At 33.2% G+C, this 20410-nt stretch overlaps 1 protein-coding gene across 2 annotated transcripts; it reads left to right on the top strand.

Annotated features, from left to right (window-relative positions):
• Positions 1 to 8922: 8922 nt before the first annotated feature.
• LOC137408255 (uncharacterized) lies at positions 8923 to 20220 on the top strand. Of its 2 annotated transcripts, none has more exons than XM_068094696.1 (14): positions 8923 to 9045; positions 9514 to 9655; positions 10658 to 10993; positions 12004 to 12194; positions 13099 to 13305; positions 13863 to 13992; positions 14263 to 14376; positions 14788 to 14937; positions 15065 to 15223; positions 15917 to 16081; positions 17236 to 17552; positions 18919 to 19070; positions 19566 to 19623; positions 19927 to 20220. In XM_068094696.1, exons 1-14 carry the CDS (start codon positions 9019 to 9021, stop codon positions 20014 to 20016), a joined length of 2238 nt encoding a protein of 745 aa, XP_067950797.1. In that variant the 5' UTR covers positions 8923 to 9018; the 3' UTR covers positions 20017 to 20220. The 2 variants fall into 2 exon arrangements, with proteins under 2 accessions (XP_067950797.1, XP_067950798.1); XM_068094697.1 differs by having other exon boundaries at positions 8937 to 9045; positions 9539 to 9655.
• Positions 20221 to 20410: the final 190 nt, after the last annotated feature.

Below are 20410 nucleotides of genomic sequence, written 5' to 3'. Positions count from 1 at the left end.
TTTATTGATTACAAGGTGTTTACGTGGCACCATTAGTGGAGCAGTTGTGTCAGTCTGGAAACTGCTATAAATGGGAAATAGAGACATGAATGTGTGCTGCGCAAACCATGATATATTTTGTTTGAGTTTGTTGCAGTAGATTAGTTTGTCCTATTATATTGTAAAGGCCTGGCCCCAGTAGCTGAGCCAGCTTTACTGCACTAACAGGCGGATGCAGCCTGAACTCTGGGTGTTCCATTTGCTGGGCCTGCGTGACACACTTGAAGGTCAGATCAGTCCGTGGCAACTATCCAATAATCAGGCTCTCTCTGAACCCAATGCAGCCACCCCCTGTGTCCCTATCGTTGACTAGTCTAGGTCCCTGAGTAGCTCGCTCTAGGGCCTGATCTCCTATGCTATTGCATATCCGATCAGGTCTAGTCGGAGCGTAGACCAACCCCTAGCCTTCCCTAGGTTCCTCTCGGGCAGTTCGGTCTGGAGTCAGATCAATCCTTGCTTTCTACCACCTTTAAGCCACCTGGGCAGGCAGAAATACAATCAGTCCTTGTGAGTAAGGTTTCCGTCTATTTATTATTTATAATCGTGAACATGCGTGTACAATAACATAAAGCTATCCAAAATCCCACTGGTGTAACTTGTGCACCGGCTTATATAGTGGCACTCTCCGCCTACTATTCTATTCCTGCCCATAAAAGGAGTGCAATGAATATTATGTAATGATACATGGTTGATATAAGGTATGCATGCGTAAAAGTTTTATATATAAAAAGGTTACGTAACACAACAAGACAAGACGAGAAAGGTGTATATAAGGTTTGTAATATGACACGGATGTTAGTTGATCTTGCCGTTCTAACGATGTCAATAGATGTACTCGTAGCCAGTGACGAGTGTAAATGTTCAATCCTTTACAATATGAACTGAAACTATGTAAGTGGCCCTGACTTGTATAGATGTTTTTAATAAAAACTCTATGCTGAGATGAAAATTTTTGGCTTGTAAAAATTATATAATAAAATAATATTGTTGAAGATAATGCAAAATACGATTTGCAAAACATATTGAATACATCATAGCCCCATTGCTACGTACCTGTGCTGAAATCTTGTCTGATAGATGGGTTTATGAAGTGCAATCAGAGCTGTAGTGACAGGTACTTTTGCATAGCTCGACTCAATTTCAACGGACCAAATATTGAAAACTCAAAAAATTTATGTTCCATGCTACTAAGTGAAAACAGGTGAGTCCAAAAACCACCAACCAGGTGCAAGAATGGCTTTATTAACCCTTTGTCTGAATCGGTGATAATTGATTTCAAACAAATTGATGTTGCTTTGCATTCACTATTTCGGTCAACTCATAAAATCATTTGTTTTGTACTTGAATCAGCTAATCAAATGTGACCAGTAATTTCTTTTCTACTAATTGATACTAATAATGACTGAATAATGTTAACTATGCATGACTTTTTAGGGATGCAGTTGGCTTCACCATAAATGTTCGAACATATTCTTTTCAAAGATGCGGCTTGCTTATTTTATTTAGTAACTTGTTTTTGGTGTGGGTAGCAACTTAGAACTTTGCTGATACAAAGGCTGCAATGAAATAAATTAACTCGAACTAATTACCATAGACGCAGAATTGCAGTCGGTACTCAAATGTTTACACAGCCTTTAGAGATAACTAATATGCCAAATTTTTAATTATTATTATTATTTGAGGCGTTTGAGACATTTATAATAATGTACCTGTCGCTAGATTTAAAATTTTATCCTAGCAATCATAAGCAAATACAAAATAAAATATATGCCGATAGAGCCACCTAGGACTAGACTTTTATCGCAATAGCCAATGTGAATGCGAGAGATAGAGACAGGCTGTTTCACTATATACATCACTTCGGGCAAGTCTGAGCACATCTATGTTTCTGAGCATTTTTACCGCAATCAATTTTTTGGCAATTTTACTCTTCAAATATCTTGACAATGAGATTGCCTAAAACAACAAACCACATCTCAACTAATAGAGAAGAATCGATACTTTCTGTTAAAATCAACTAAAATTTGATGCGATCACATCTTTAAAATCATTAATCATAAACATTTCTTACATGTTTACCAAAGTGAAATATATATATATATATAATACTGTACTTTATATTAAACTAGGTGTACTACCCGCCGTTGCACGGGTAATAAAAAGGTTTTTGGAGACAGTAAATTGATTTGTATTTAAAATATAACAGCATTTGTCATTCTAACTTTAAAACTTCATACCATGAGAAAAATGTTTTGTGCAGGTCAAATAAATAAAATAAACAAAAGAAAAAGCTAAGAAAAATATGTCTTAACAAGGGCATCGTAATGTGCGGACGCATCGATAAAATAATCAGGTTGCACTATAGCTATAGCTATAGCTGGAGTGACAGACAGATCCACATACACACATGCTTTGAGAAATATATACCTACTATAGCGAGGTGAAATGATAAAAAAGTTATAAAACGATGGTTCGTGATATCAAAAAGTTATAATTTTATTAATTAATAAATGTATTTATTAGTACTAAAATTATTACTTTTAGTCTAGTAAATATATAAGAGACTTAAAGTTAAAGATAAATTACCCTCCATTTTCCTAACTTCCTCTGCAGCATAACGCTGCTGACGCCTGTCAGCTCTAACCATAAGCTGTCTGCCCCAATCTTTAACAACCTGATGCTCAGAAAACTCTGAGTCCCTTCACTGGAACTGGAAGTGTTGTTCAGTAAATTAATGACATCAATTAATTCAGTAAATTAAATAAGGATGGATGTCAATGTGCGAGCTAGTAAGTAAAATCCCTAACGACGAGAATTTTTGAGATCACAAACAATGCGTCTTACGAGCGATAAAATTTATTATGACCTATATAAAAATTTCGTGCTGATGATTGGCTAAAGAAGAGATCTTATATTTATCGCTCATGTACTCTCTTCATATAGATCACCATACATGTCACGAATAAAGCACAAGCTGGAATCTGAGCATTTCAAAACATGATCTCATTCAAATGCATATATCTCTAGACAGGGTTTGTCTACAAAGACAAAAATGACGCCAAATTGTGGCTGATGTTTTAGCCTAATATTGATTTTAATTTCATTTGATTGTCTTTTTTGATGCAATCACATCTTTAAACATAAAACACACAAGCCACTACTGATTGTGTTATTCTTGCAGCTCGTACTGCTGCCAGAGTTTCTTACTTGTGTTTTGTCCAAGGCACTCTGTTTGCACTCTGTTAGAAACTCTGTTTGCTAAAAAAACAGCGGAGCATTATTAAAGCTCCTAAAGGATGCAAGTAAAGTCTAGGCGGGCAGCTTTTGCTGTCATTTTGAGCTGCCGAACTGCGCTGACTTATTGAATTACAAAACATCATCTTTCATAAGTTTTCAGATGAGGTAATAATTTTAAAGTTTTCTTTAAGGAAATGTAATTTTAAACATTATAAAGAGCAAATCTTTAACGTATTATTTTCAATCTTTCAATAAGTGGACTTTTAATTTCAGTAATTCATTATGTATTAATAAACTTTGATAAAACTAAAAAAATATTTTTTTGGTTGAACCTAATAATTAATTAATAGTTACTCATGAATATTTCGATGACATAATATCTACAACACTTAGGCTTTCTGTGTATTTTAATTTAAAATAGGCTTTATCGAATACATACACAAATGAAACTCCAAAGTAACTGTTTTTTTAATCTGAGAACTGTCTTTGTATTATGAAGATCCAACACTTTACCTGTTTATTTATATAGGATCTAGTGTTTCTAAATTGTTTTGGTACCACTTTGCAAAGAAGAGCAAATTACCAGCTTTTAGCCTGTGCTCTAAAATGTACAATTGAGAGACTCAATCCCAGCTTTGCCATACTAAATTGCCCAACAATGCACATTCTGTAGAAAAATGTTTTCTCTATTCACATGGGTGCAGAGCCTTGTCAAACGAACATTTATATGAAAAAACCAAACTACTCAGACATTGGAAAAAGTTGTATTGAGTAGTGCATTCTCTTTCTTGTTGATTATTCACCTAGTTTTAAGCCAGCTAATTTCTTTAAATGCTGGTTTTTTTGGTTTAACAGAATTGAAAACAGCCATAACCATGAAATACGCTTTAAATCTAGATGGTTTGCAAGAAGAACAATCCACTGTTATCATTTTTAGCAGCTAAAAATAATGGGGGGAAAATGCATGTGAGTTGACTGATGTATGTTTCAACAAAATATTGAGTAAAGAGAATAAACAACAAGTTTTTTTTCTGTTAACAGCTCAAACCATTTTTAAAGTATGAAAACTTGAGAATCTTGTAACTGGTATGGTGAATTTAGTTCAATTTTTTAAATTGAAAAAATTGTTCTCATGAACAGTAGCCAGATTCTCCTTACGCTGCTACCAGGGTAAAAGAGGCATCACAGAAACATCTACCTTATACGCAGCTGATGGCCACTGACTAGAGGAAATGATGTAATCTAACTGGGATTCCCAACAGACTTTTTGACACTGCTACACGCAAGCACTAGAAGCTGTTGTCTCCTCTTCCACTTCCTCTACGCACCAGTCTGTCAAAAATGAGGACACATCACACCTCAGGCATGATGTAAGTATGTAAGTCTGAAGAATTTAAGTAGTAGATGACACTTTCACCTTCTTATAACCTTCCTATTCGTGCGAATGTCTAACCCAAATCCTTATATTTCTCGCCGGAAGAATTTCTTTTACAAATCTAGCAGTCTCTTCATGACTTTTTTTCCATAATCCATATCTTTATGATAAAATTGATTTTAAAAATTACCTTGCAACAATTGTATTAGCCAAGTACTTATTGATTTCCAAAATTATAGCTATTTTTATATCAAAGTTGTGTCATAATCAGTGACTCTATAAGATTTAATGACTTAATAAACATCAAGCACCGTTTTTCATTCAAATTAAGTTTGAATTCTGTAGGATTCAATCTTCTTTCTTCGACATTCAAACCTGCCTTCAGACAAACAGACAAGTGGTCATGGCTCTTATTATAGTAGATATTAGATAGAAATGATTTTAAAAATGTTCTAATAACAATAAGAATGATAAATACTCACTGTTAATAGTTTAATCCCTACTTGACTAAGATGATAAGATGCTATCACTGAATAGAAGTTTAGTAATATACTGCAGCGATGGTAAGGCATGTATTGCTACTTCTGTGAACAGGAGACATGAGCGAATAAATTTCCTCACTTCAAACACAAGCATGCATATACATCATATGCAAGTGTGAGCATATTATTGTGTTTTTGTAAAGTTGTACCCAAAAAGTGGTCAATAGGCTATATATAAAGTTAATTATAGAACTAGTATAAATTTTATTAAAGTCCCCTTTGCTTATTGTATATGTAAAAAACTTAAAATTACATAATTTAACTAAACACACAGAAAGGCAGACGTGTTTGAAGATGGGCATACACCATATTTCAATAGATTTTACGCGAAAGTATCGGCATTTCTCAACCATTTGCAATTGTTTTGTATTTTTGAGGTGATCTGATTGCCAGAATGTTTCAAGATTAAATTTTGTGATACTTTTGGATAAAATCAACAAGAATCTTGTGTAAGATCATCTTCAACTGTCACCAAGGTAACTTGGTGTTATTGTAGAGTGAGCAACCAATGATAATTTAGTATATTTCTCAAGTCTTGCCTAAGAAAGAATTACTGAAACCTAAAAACAAATCTTATTGCAAGATGATGAAATTTTAATAGTTTTAATCTTGGTTTCTTATTAAGGAAGTAGCAAATACAGAAATAGCAGATATTACCCTGAGACAGGTACTAATGTGCAACTTAAATCTAGGCCTGGAATATAGTTTCTTTTATACTGGTTATTCATCCAATCTTATTAGAATACAAGCAGTCACAAATGTCCTCCTAGCTTCAGACAGCACTCCTACAACTAGAGATGGACCTCGAGTTTACAGAAGTTAATGTAATAATTCATAACTTGAATCATAGTCATATTGTTTTGTCGCCTGCCGCCGAGGCAGGACACTCTTAGCACTGGAGCAGTTCAGCTGAAAACTTAAGTTAATATATCATCATTAATCGCTTATTCACCCGGTAATCTTAGAGCTAGGTGGAGATTTTCCACATTCAAAGTTTCATAATTTATTTTGGATTTAAGATTGTGATCAAGATTATCTCACTGCTGAAAAATGCACATGCGTCCATTAAAAATCTTTGAAGTTGATAACTTTGACATTTAAACAATGTCACTGCTTAAAATTTTAATTTTAATTTTGTAGGACGTTTTATAGCGTAATTGTCTAGAGGTTCTTACTAAAGAACAACAGATCGCAATTGAGCTGATGCCGGCAAAGGCTACTGGCAGCAATAGGAGAGGAGTTAAGCCTCATATTTCTTCCTCCATCCAATTAAGAATGTCAACTAATCTGGTGCGATCATGTCAAATAGGTATCTGCTGCAAGGTGTTGTATTCTTGATCATGGTTGTTAAACATGTGCAAAACAAGTATACTTTAAAGCACATTGGGTCAAAACCTAAAACATCTACAGATACCAAGTCAGCAAACACTGCATTGCAGATATTAATTTCACTAAAATTCCGATTAAAAATGAACTAAAATGAAAATTTTGGTAGATTTTATTAGAAAGTATAGATATTTTTCTATTATTTGTAATTGTTTTTGATGCTTGAAATGACCGGACTGCCAGGATGTTTCAAGGATAAAATCAACAAAACTTGATCGCAGTTAAAATGCTCAGAAGAAAAATACATGCTGAAATGGTGCCACTAGTTGCTATCATCGCTATAATAACTGTTGCTATAGTTGTTGTGTACCAGCTATTGTGTTCAAATTGCAGTGTTACACATCTTTATTCTGTCAGTCTCTTTGCAATTATGGATGTCATAATCAAACTTTTGCTCAATCGGAGTGTTTTAACTGTAATCAAGTTTTGCCGATTTTAATATTGTTAAAATTATGTTATAATATATGGTAAGATGCTTTGATATCCTTTCAGTTAAGTCACTTCAAACATAAAAAACAACCGCAGATGCAAGAAAAATAATGTTACTTTCTGATAAAATCTACTGAAAGTTTCTGTAAGTTAATCTTTATATGCATTTCAGACCCCACCTTACAAGCACAGCAATAAAACACTATTGACCAAAGTAAGTAAAGCAAATTTTGTAGTTTCGGTACATTAAACAAAATGTAAACAAGGTAATTGTGTTAAAGGTAGCATGAAAATCAACCTGAATTTTGACGTAGTTTTGACCAAGAAAACATAGATTTACGTAACCCTCTTATATCTACACGTAAGTGTAATCAAGTGAATAGGCTGTTGATTTCCAAATTCCTTGGCATAGACTTGTTGTTAATATTTCCTGTATAATAATCCATTAGGTGGTTGCAGACAGTGATGGATCAGGTACATCCGCTCTAGTCTTTTCTCACCAAAACATTAAGGTGGGCGACATCCTTATTAACAATGGTAAGGCCTATGTTTCTATCCTCTGAGGTCACATCCTGCTCTCAACTAACTGCTTGAAGCGCAGGCTTACAAAAAGATTTCTACAAAAACAAAATTTCACAACTTTCCTCTTCTGCTTTGAAAAGGTCAGCAACTTAAGTGGTTGCGGATTATCTACACTAGTACCCTGACAACCTCGTGCCCAGTGAGAGACTATCATGTGTTATGAGTAACTGCAAAAAATTTTTTCAGGGTCAATTGGTGCAGATGGATGCGTGTCTGGCCACCAAGCAAAATGTCAGAGTTTAAATCCTGTTTGATGCAATTCTTTTTTCAACGTTCAACCATAGCTTCGAACAGATGGACAGACAGACAGACAAACACGGCTGTTGTTATAGTAAAGGCTAATAAATTGCAACTTGTAAAATGCGTGTCTCCACTAGTCCACGCTAACTCTATGCGTTTCCACAATTTTCAGCACAATTCAACCAACCTTCTTCAGCAAAAAGGCACTCCGTGCTTTTTGCCAAATTGCTAAAATATTTGGTTTTAAAACATAGTTAATCATCAACGACATGATCTTTTTGTTACATCCCAAAACAAAAATGTGAAGACAGAAATCAGGAAATATTATGTGATTTGAGCAAAAGTGTTTTAAAAGTTGGTAATTTAATAATATTGCAAAAGAATCAGGAAAATCAATTGTAGTTTGTAGTAATAGAACTTTTACAGACTGAAATACACGATAGTAAATGTAGTATGTTGGTGTCACGGAATAGAAAACATTGTTTGTCATATGTAAAAGGATAAATACAAATATACTGGGTATAGTTTACACAGGATTTGAAACATGTAACACAAATGCAGAAACAAGCAAGTTTGGAATAAGGCAATATGTTCAAAGATTTTGTGATGTAATTGGTGAAGGTGTGGTGAGCTTGTTTTGCTTTAAAACAAAATAAATGGAGACACCACATGTTCATCTCCAAGGATTATAAATCGAAAGGTTTATCGGTCACTCGCTTGTTTGATGACTGTTTTCGTGTTAAGAATTTTTAATCTCAAAGCTTAATAGAGCAGAAAAGAATATTTACAAAGGTCAACATAGCGCAAGCACATGCCAAAGGATTAAATTTTTTTGTTGCCATAGAGATAATTAGCAGAAAGCATCTTCCAGGCGTGCTTTTAGTTGAACCTGATTACTCATAAACCTTTAGCAAACACATAAATTGTTGAATACATCTTCAAACGTAAATCGTACTTATCGAAAGGGTTGAGCCCGATTGGTCAAGTGAAATTGAGATTGGCACATGGACACACTTTGTGTCTATGAATCATCAAATTTACAAAGCGAGAAGGTATATAAGCTTGAGTTTTCTCCATGTCTACACCAAATCAGCAGGAGACAAACAGCGGCTTTACAATATTATCATAGGCAACTAGGTGACTGTTAGGTTGCTTTGGGTTTGTGATAGATTGAAAAACTGTTTGAAAATGAAGCTTCATCATATTATTTTTATGGTAAGTATTTACATTTATATTTAAATTAACTTTGAACAAATAAACATGAATTTTATTATTATCAACCAATGCTTATCAAAATTAGACTATGAGACAAAAATGAAATAAATATTATGCTGAAAATAAAATTTGGCTATTTAAAAAACTTTTTAATTATTTTAAATGATAGTTTTATTAAAATAAAAATGTGATCTTATCATACTAGCAAATATTACATTCTATAACTCTATCTATAACTCTATTAGAAAAAAAAGCACAGCTTACTGAAGTATGAATGTTAAGGATTTTGTCTAATCTCAAAGCGCTAATGGTCGCATGCAATAGAGCCATTAATCATGTTCTCTTTTATCTGATAGTTTTGTTGTAATTCTCTAATAAAATCTAATCTGACACAACAGAAGTTATAAGCGTAAGACATTTGATTTTGTTATGATGCACCAGAGGTGACCTCAACTTTATGTCACATAGGGTATTACCACTGCACTTCTGATAGCCGGGATGAACGGACAAGGTAACAGCCGTGGCCCTTACAAGCGTCTTCCACAGTTTGATGAATTACTCGCAGAAGCAGGAAACTTTGATTATCAAGGAAAAAATGCGAAAACTGGAAGTAAGTCAATACAAATACAGTTTGGTTTAATTCTGATAAACTTCTAATTACACAGTCTGAATACTGAAGCATGTTTTTATCAAAAGCTAATTACCATTTTGGTAGCGATGCTAACTCCACTGCCAGTTAAATTCAGTTCAAGTCCGTGTTGCAGTGCTTGTATGATATAAAACCTAACTCTTGCAAAAATTCAAACAGTTTTTGTTTTGTTAGAGAAATTTTTCATGCTGTCGTAAGTAACAAAAAGGTTAATAAAAAGTCAAATTAAAGTTCATTTCAACTAGTGAGAATATGGCAGATTGTAACCTACATTGAGACACACAGCGTGAAAATAGTTTAAACATTCAAAGCATTCAATCTATGATCACAAATACTTAGCATGACGCATATTGATAAGTTTGAAAATTGGAAGATTCTACAGTTTCTTAGGGAACGTATTTTTAAACTTAACTCTTGCAAAATATTGAACAGTTCCTGTTTCTTTCAAAGAACTTTTTCAGGCTGTCATAAGTAATACAAACATCTATTCGAAAGTTAAATTAAAATTCATCTCAATTAGTAAGAATATGGCAGATTGTAACATACGATGAGACACACAGCACGAAAATAGTTTGTGCTAAACTTTCAAAGCCTTCAATCTTTGTTCACAAATACTTAGCATGATGCATAGTGAAAAGTTTGAAAACTGGAAGACCCTTCAGTTTCTTGGGCAATGTATTTTTTGAGCAAGGGGATTCTTGAAGTATGAATTGTCAGAAATGATGCAAATAGATTTTTAGATATTTTATTATATTTAGTGATACAGCTTTTAGCCTATATTTTATATATAATATTTTAAAATATATACAAAATTAATTATTTTATAATTAATATTATAATAAATATTATTATTGTTAATATTAATGTTAATTAATTATTATAATTTCATAATATAATATAACAAATATAGTAATGTATATAAAGATTTTAAATGTTAAAACTTTGATCTTTTCACTTTTAAAGGAAGTCTCGATAGCGACATCTACACGTCTGATGGTAAGAATGTCTTGTTTGAGCTCGATGAGTTGGAACCTGTACCCTGTGAGTTGGAAAGAGCAAACAACAACCGGCGATCCGGTGCAACACTCGTGCAGGCTGACTCCGCAGTTGGAGCAGGAAGCTGTGTCACCCGCCGAGGACCTAGACGACGAGGTAGAGGTAATGAGCTGACCGGAACTGGTGGAAACTTTCGACGAAATTCTCGTCGCGGCAAACGAGCGGCGACGAGTGACACATCCTTGAGGTGGCCATCAACCACTATAGCCTACAGGTTAAGCGCTCCGGCATCAGATCCTTTTGGTAAGTAAATTATGCAACAAATAGTAGTCAACGTGCCAAAAAACTGTGTAGACAACTTCAAGTTATTGCAACTCCAAAACAAACATAAATGAAAATATTCTTTATCCTTTTACTGTTATCATCTTTGCTTATTGAAGCACGTAATTTGTTGCTGAGCTGCTCTAAATTACCTATTGGCTTTTTCAAAGTAATGCGAGCTTGAAAATAAATTCTGGTAAGTTAATATATTTAAAAAAAAAGTTTTGTGTTGGAACTGAAAAACAACTTTTAAAGCAAATTACGAACAGAAAATTATTGAACAGAAAATAGAAACCAACAGAAAATATTGCATAGCTGAAACCAAATTCAATTTGCCAACACCAACTTTTCAATATCTCTTACTTTGAAAGTATTTTCACTTCATTTTTAGATCTGAGAACATTTTTGCATATAACCGGAAAATCTTAATGATGTACGACATTGATCGACATTTCGTATATCGTACATTTCGTATATATGATATACGAAATGATCATATTTACATATGTACTTATAATAACCTGCTCAAAGCATGAAATGAAATTTCAACTGAGCTAAAATTGTTACAGCTAATGTATTTGTCAAAAGTATAAAATGGCAAAATATTAATGTTTTTTACAAATCCAATTTAAATAACTAAGTTGCTAAAAATTTAAAACCTGTTCAGGAGAGAAGAAAGATTTTAATTGACAGGAGAAAAAAACTCCACAACAATTCTGATCAACATTTTATGAAACGGTAGTCACTCTATATAATATTTGTAACAATGTTTATAACAAAAGGAAATATTTGAATAGAATTAGTACTTAAAATAGGTACAAAATGGGAATGATCAAAGCGATAGCGCATTTGGTCATAAGTTAAATGTCTTTGTTGTCGATAATAGTGTTTGTGAGGCAAACTATCGCCGAATTAATATTTCAAAAACAAGTGAGGAGTTGTTCTACTTTGGTGGGATGTTATTGTTTAGTCTTCCAATTCTCTCTTTACAGAGCAAATAGAACTGGATGCTATAAACGCTGCTGTGGCTGAGTACGCCAGGTACACATGCATAAACTTAGTGCCAAGGACCTCTGAAGAAAACTACATTGAAGTAATAAGAGATGGCGGATGTTACTCAAGTGTTGGATGGATCTACTGGGACCAGCCTAACAGGCTCAGTCTTGCTCGTGGATGTGCCTGGGTGAATATTAATAACTTTGTTGCTAATCAAACACTTTGATGTTGTTCGTTAGAAAATATTAGTTTGCTGTGCTTTTGTAAAACATTTAGCTCAGGCTTTGGTCATGTGACCAGAGCCTTCAAATGAGTGGTTTTTTGCCATACTAGGAAGATGATAAGAATTCGATAATTAGCTTTGCTTGAGGATGTCTGGGTTGAACTTGAAAAAATGGTTTAAAAAATCTCAGATTTATTAATTGAAAAATTGTTTCTTTTGAGTTCAAACTTACAAGTGTAATTAGTTAGAAGTTGTTATCACAACTGAGAGACACAAATAACAAACCTGCCATACTAAAGTAAACAAGAATCAACATGCTGTTTGATTACAAAAATTGATGTGAAAGTTTGCCTAATATTCTTTATCAGCTGTGACGATTTGTAGTTATCTCCCCATCGAAAAGTTCTGTTTTTTATACAATAATGGCCAATAATTGCTAAAATTTACTTGTCATAAGCATTGTATATTTGAAAATATGTGTCATTGCTTTATGGTTCATTCAATTTTAGTTGCAAAAGATCGACATTTTTTATTTATATACAAAATAACAAAATTTCACACTTTTGTTTACTAGTTTTAATGTCGAATTTGGTAGTACTAAATTTGCAATCTATGGGAGATTTTCTGTTGAGGAGTTTAGCTACATAAAACTCCACGATGTAAATTCAGAGTAAACTGATTCAGACGACCTTTTGTTAGTTGCATAAATTTAGTGGCATGGATTTTTGGGTAAGGGCCAAAGAGTTGGGGTAGATGATATTAGTGACAATCAGTAGAATATAACATAACAACTTTACAGAGTTTGACTCAATCCAATGCAGACCAATTATACTAATTTTAGTAAATTAATCCTTTTCCTCAATTTAAGGCAAAAAACATCCCAATTCATGAGTTTATGCATGCCCTTGGAATCTGGCATCAACAGAGCAGACCTGACCGTGATCAGCATGTAATGATTATTAATGAGAACATTCTGGGTGGCACCACTCATAACTTCTTCAAATTGGAACCAGATGAGGCAGTCACCGCTGGAACCGAGTACAGCTACAGGAGTGTGATGCACTATGGACGAAATGTGAGTTTTACAAATGGTTATATGAGAAGTGACCTTAAACTGGTGTTGAAAAAATAGCAAAGATGATAAATAATAATAAAAAATATGTAATAATGATTAATGTTCTAAAGTTGATTGATGATTATCGTTAAAAAAGTTAAAAATTTGTTGAGAAAGTTTGAAAAAAAAATTATAATTGATAATTAATTGGTAAATAATTAACAGTAAAACATACTACAAAACAAATTTTAAAATAATAGTAATAAAATATTAAATAAAGACTATAACAAAATTTGTTGCGTTGTTTTATAGTAATTGTTATTAAATGTAATGACAAAAATATTGAAATATAATACAATAATATAATCGATATATATAATAATACAATGTAATAAGAAATGTTGTTATTTCTGTCAGAAATTTATTTAGTATTGGTAGTTTTAGCAAGCACTGACTCTGCAACATGTTTTCGCTAAATTCAAAAAATGCTAATTAAGTAATTTATTAAATAATATAAATCACCAAATGAACACGATTAATGTTAAAGTATTTGTTTATGAACTTTTTGAATATTTTAGGCATTTTCAGTGAGCAGGGACTTGGATACAGTAGTAACTAAAAATCCGGCCTACCAGGACATCATTGGTCGAGCAACAACATTTTCCTTCGAGGACCTTCAATTAATCAACCACATCTACAAGTGTGACCGTAAGAGTTTTCTTATCTTGTAATAAAGAGGGGATCCCTTTGTTTTATTTTCACAACCTACATGTACGCAAAACCCTATGTTTTTTGGTAAACTTAAAAACAGTTGTAAACATGATGGATACAAAATAATAGCTTCAAGTTTCTTATAGTTGGTCAAAAATTTTAGAAAGAAAAAATACCCTTAAGAAAATGAATTGCAGTAAAAATGCTGTGCTAGCCGACAACTCCCAGTTTGCTACTGTCAATAATAAGTGAGCGTGCCTGTTGCAGAGGGATGCAGCAACACCTGCCCACCAAAGTCTTATAGAGACAGGAATTGTAACTGCTACTGTCCAAATGGGAGCAACTATGATGAACCTGCTGTTCTATGCCCTGATCGGAATGGTATGTGTTGATAAACAAACTTCATTGATTTAGATGTTTAGCAATTGGCATCGAAAAGCAGCAAAACTATTTGAAAAGGTTCGACAAGGTCGTCACAAAAATGGTTTTTAAATACTGCTTGCTATACACTGTTAATGTCTTCTAACTTTTTGAAATGGTACAAACCAAACAATTTAAAAAAAAACCAAACTGAACAAAACAAATTCAGTGACTTCAAAGTCATGTTAAAATTTCAAAAACAAAACAGCTGATAAAAATGCAGACTAATGTTGATCACTTCTATTATTATTACTTAAACTATTTATCACCTTTACCTAAACTTACAGCATCAAAAATATCTCTTATTCTGTTCAGTTATTCTGTTATGATGCAAGATATCTTCTGCTTTATTATATAACCCTTTGATTACAGAGTGCAACATGATTGGTGAATTTTGCAACTGTGGCAGCAGAAGTAATGCATGCAGTGGGCTGGCTAACACTGCCTGCAATACAAACTCTGGTGCTTGTGAATGTGATGCTGCCTCTGGACTCATCGATGGCCAGTGCATCAGAGTAGAAGGTGAGTAAAACATGTTATACCAATTTCCTTCAATCCCTATGCTAATGATGATGGGAGTTGTCTAACCTTACACTGTCAATGCGTTTAAACCCGGACTAGTTTCATGTAAAATACAATATTTTTACAGATGCTGAGTGTACTGAGGTTGGACAAAACTGCCTTTGTTCCAGGAAGTCTACAAATGCTTGTGGTCAGCTCCCCAACACTCGGTGTAACTCCGGAACCAATGCTTGTGAATGCACATCTGGTCATATGCTGAACCCTGAACGAGTTTGTGAGAATATTAGTGAGTGAACTTGGACCATTAGTATTTAAATGACTGTCATCAGCAATCAGCAATTTTTAAATGAAAAATAAGCTTCTATGGAAGTAGGTAGCACTTTATACCAAGTGGCAGGAGTATTTTATTAACCAAAGAGTGTAATCAAGGAAATGGCAAGATGATGTGAAGCAATGCATGTTTAACTTCAAACAAATTATACAATGTTATAATTCATAAAGCATGAAGTTCTCAACTAGTGAGACAGCATTTCAAAACTAGACTAGGGTATTTTTTAAGGTCACCTAGCAATCTTTTAACCATTAACAAAAACATAAACAGCTAACAGCTTTTTCTGCAATGTTGGTAAACCACTAAGAAAGTTGAGTACACTTTTAAAAATTTAACCTTCTCTGGTTTTATTTTTATTAAAGTTTGCATAGCTTAAAGGATCTGGTGTCAGGATGGTGCAGGTGGGTACGTCGTGGACTTACATCTAGAAGGCTGACAGTAAAAACTCTACTCATGACCATTTCTGATGGTGAAGATTGTCACTTGGTGCATACATCCAGCTAACTGTAGAAGCTTCAAAGGATGTCACCCTAAGTGTAGACAAATAAACAAATTTTGACAGAATGCAGCTCTTGACATTTGTTGGACGGACTAATGAATGGAAAATATTATATCACGCTTAAAGGTGGAACAAATTGTTTATTTTAGATATTCCCTGCAACCAGATTGGTGAGGCCTGCTTCTGCTCTCAAAAGTCTAATGCTTGTGGTAGACTTGCCAACAGCTACTGTGACCTGCTGACCAACAGATGTGAATGTAATGAAGATTTCTATGTGTCTCCTCAAGCCCCAGACGTCTGCACGAGAGCTCCGGGTAAGTGTTTGTCTTCTCAAGTACAAATTTCAAAATAGTTTTATTTAAGCAAATATCAGGTAAGAAACTCGCCAATAAAGTTATCCGTGTGTAGCGCTTTCCTAACAGCATTTTCAGAATTCTGAACTGTTTTATTTTAAAATGTTTTATTCAAAAATTTGAAAGGTAAATGATTTAATTATTAAATTAGTTTAAACATTTAAAATATTTTGAGTAGTTACTCTGATCATTAAGAAAAAACCAGAAAAACTTTACTCACAAATGAATGTTGGTTCAAGCAGATCTGAAAAATACACATTTTCTGATGGACTAGCATAGAATGGTAGGATGGTAATAGCTGTGACGTCATCAATGTAGCAGTGTACATTATCTTATATGGTATTGCAATTATAGGCTAACTACTGTAAACTGTTTAATAACAAACACTACGACTTTTTCTAATATGAAAATTCTATTTTTTATAGAAGTAGATTTATTAGAAAAATAAGCAATACAGAAGACGATTATACAATAAAACCTCATGTTATGTAAATTCCACTTTACATAAAAAAATTATAAAAAGCTTTTGCTTAGTACGGCATAAAATTTTTTATATAACATAAAGTTTGTGTAACATAACTCATCAAGTTGGTTCAAGTTCTCAAATTTAATTAGAATAACAAGAGTGTCATAGCAAACATTGAATTGTTATTCTTGTCACACTTTGAAAAGAACTGGCGTACATGGGACACTCTATTATATATACTAGTACTCTGGTAGTCTCGTGTGCCAAGAGAGATCATCAGGCACGTCGATAAAACACAGAGAATAAGTAGCTGCATAGTTATTCAGAACAAAAGTTGTCGATACAAACAAATAATACCACAGTTACTGCATAGTCATTAAATTAAAAAGTCAAGTTGGTTTTCTTATTTAAAGGGTCAAAGATGTGAGTTTGGAATGATTTAAGAATTAGATAAGGCAATTTACATGTGTTTTGTGGTTCATATAATTTAAAATTCCTATAGCGTAAATGTTTTCAGATTATTTACGTTGTAGGAGCACCTAATGTATTTTTAAGAAAGCTCTGTCTTCATATTTAACAAAGAGCAATTCTAACTCCTAATAAATAAAATAAAACATACAAGTTAAAAATGACTTGGTAATTTTTGCAGCTTGTACCGCTGTCGGAGGCCCCTGCATGTGTTCTGTTCAAGGCACTGATGCTTGCACCTCCCTTCCTGGTACCCAATGTGACACCACGATAGAAGCTTGTGTCTGCATGCCTTCCTACGAACTGACACCAGAGGGCACTTGTGAACCATCATTGGTCAGCTATATCAGCGACGGCTCTTCTGTGGCCCCATTTTTGAGGTCGAGTCTTACAACTCCCAACAACCAGTTTACGCCAGATGCTGGTGACGAACCAGCAAATGAGTTAGATCGTTTTGGTGTGGAGCTAAACGGATATCGTCTACGATCTGTTGGAAGGGTTAGTTAAAGGAGTAAAATTGTGTGGAATATTTTCTAAGCATTAACACTTTGAAGATAATAATAATTATAATTTATTATAATTCTAATAAATTATAATTATTATTATAATTAAAATGAATTGTAATTATTATCATAATTTATTATAATAACAAATTATAATAATTTATCATTATTATAATTTATTATTATAATAATAAATTATTATAATAATAAATCATTATGATAATTTGTTATTGTAATAAGTTATAATTATTTGTTATTATAATGATAACAAATAATACTAATTACTATTGCAATAATAATAATTTATTTATTTTAGATAATTAGAGAATATGTTCTACTTGATCTTACACCCGAGTAAACTCGGTTTTACAGACTTGCTTAGTTTTTTATGCTTTCAATTTACATAGAATTAAAAGATTTTGGCCACTTTGTGCAGTATATGTTTTCAAAATAATTTCAAAGTGTGGAATTATTCCAGGTCGTTTGAGTATTATTTTTTGAGATATTGCTAAAACACTGTGGGTACTTCTAACCAACAGAAAAATGAAAATTAGCTGCTGACAAAACATAAGTTTCAAATAACATACTGATTAAAATCTTTAGTAATATAGGATTCAAAATAGACAAAACTTGAGAGCTTATTTTTTTGCAACCAGAGCAACACTAAAACTATTTGTTTTTCTATTAATAAAAAATATACACACTCTATCCGACTTCGTGTACATCAACCATTTTAGTTCTTCAATCACCTCTAAAATATTAATCCTTTCAAAAGGTGTAAGAAAGACTATTTACCATATTTAATTTCTGATTATTTGAGTTCTACAATCTTGAAACTTCAACATGATATTTAATTTGAAAAGAATTGCGCTATTTTAAGTGCTTTCATAGTAAACTGAAAGTTGTTAGTAGGGTCTAGGATTAGGGGACTTGCTTGTGTATACAAGGTTAGGCTTCAGTGTTAACAGAATTACAAATCGTTGAAGAAACCTTTCTGACAATCCATAGCATTTAAAGATATTTCTGCTCTAGATTGTTTCTTACAGAAATATTGAAAAATTCAACAATTTGCGGCTACTGTTTCTGACAAAGCCGTGGAGCGTAGCTAGCTTTCAAGGCTGTCAAATGGCGAGTGAGTAGTTTGAGTCTTACTTGATGTCACTTTCACACATCTAGGGGTGTGTGAAAGTGACCTTGTTTTACATTGCTATTGACCCTAAATATGTCACCATAATACAGTGGCCGGATTAAAAAGCAGCTCTATCCTATAGCAGTAACAACATATCAGATTATCAACCATCATACAATATATACAATCAAATCTTTGTAGTAGAAATATAAACTAAACATGCATCTTCTAGGGAGCCAATCGCTATGGAGTGATAGAAACACCTGTCCTGCCTGCCGGCACCTGGTGCCTCCAATACTCTTACAAAATGCAGTATGGAGCTATTTGGGCACAAACATCCACTGATGGCATAAACTGGAAATGGAGAGGGGTTGGTGCAAACTGGTAGGCGAAGCTAGACAACTACAACATTTTCTAGCTAACAGGAAAAATAACTCGCCAAGTTGCTGGTTTTCTTTAGTCTTGAACTGTTGAAGTTCTAATTAACAGGAATGTTTATTTTGAAACATTCTGAAAAGCTGTTTTTTTTCTACAACTTTTCACCAGTTATGACGCAGATAAAATTATATTTAATACCTAATATTTAATCTTAGTAAAATTTAAAAAGTTGTCACAATCGAAACTATAGTGTCTGAACGTGTAAACATACACATAAGTTTGAAGTTTAAAAAACTTTGAACTTTAGATTTCTAAATTAAAATTTTTAATTAAAAAAAGTTTAAACTTGAAAGTTTAAATCAGAATAAATTTAGCTTTATTGCAATCAGACAATGAAGGAAATGAAAAATTAGAAGAATAATTTTTGTAATTATACCTCTTGACTAGCTTCAATCTCAGCTCTGTTAGATATAAACTGACTCTTCTATCTATACTCTACAGGGTGATGAGAAGATGGTTCCGGAAGGAGTTGGTGTATTTCACCAGTGACCAGTTGTTTGTAAGTATTGCAACTTTTCAAAGGTCTCACTAATTTTTAAGCTTCCCTGGAGTTACCTTGCAAAACTTGTTGAAGCATTGTTATATAAACATTATTTTATTAGATGTAACTATAGTGAATGTCGTTGTATTCCAAGTATTTATGAAGACATCGTTTTTCTTTTCAATTTACAAGCCTGTAAAAACAGTTACGTTTAAATCAGTTTGTTTAAATTAGTTGGTTGACTAATTTGACACAGTTTCCTGATGTGACCCGATTGTTAACATTTGATCACAGACTTCAGTAATACTGTATGTTTAACAGGTACGATTCCAAGCGGAGATGCATCCAAGTGCCAGCGCCAATGAGCAGTGGGAGGTTCTGTTGGATCCAGTTGTGGTCAAGCGGTGTTAAATATGAACAAAAGAACTTTCATACATCTGTAGCTTTGTTATTTTCTTTAATCTCTGACAGAAGTTCTTCTAGAAACATTAAAAAAAATTGTAATATTTATAAGACAGATTGTAAATACTTGAACTAAATTTTAGAATATAAAGGAATAATATATCAGATTAGGTTTACATTGTAAATTTTTTAATAAAAATAAACAAGACAACTAAATGTTATGCGGGTGGCTTTATTATATGTGGTTGTACCAATGGCTTGGGGGTTACATCAATGGAAGCCAGTGGCATACATAGATGAAGTGTAAGTGGCGGGTGAAATGAGACAACTCCAACATTCTGCAACTAACCAAATATTTGAATCATTGAGTTGCTTGTTTTGTTTAGTGTTCTACAGCATTAAT

The sequence above is a fragment of the Watersipora subatra genome, chromosome 11, assembly GCF_963576615.1.
Source record: "Watersipora subatra chromosome 11, tzWatSuba1.1, whole genome shotgun sequence".
Lineage (NCBI taxonomy): Eukaryota > Metazoa > Bryozoa > Gymnolaemata > Cheilostomatida > Watersiporidae > Watersipora > Watersipora subatra.
This window is presented reverse-complemented; position numbering and strand designations above follow the sequence as displayed.

Excerpts from the sequence above, each read along its gene's own strand:
- LOC137408255 (XM_068094696.1), top strand. The coding sequence starts at position 9,019 with ATGAAGCTTCATCATATTATTTTTATG. Across the intron at positions 9,046-9,513 it reads TTCATCATATTATTTTTATG|GGTATTACCACTGCACTTCT; the intron begins GTAAGTATTTAC and ends TATGTCACATAG. Across the intron at positions 13,993-14,262 it reads CCACATCTACAAGTGTGACC|AGGGATGCAGCAACACCTGC; the intron begins GTAAGAGTTTTC and ends TGCCTGTTGCAG.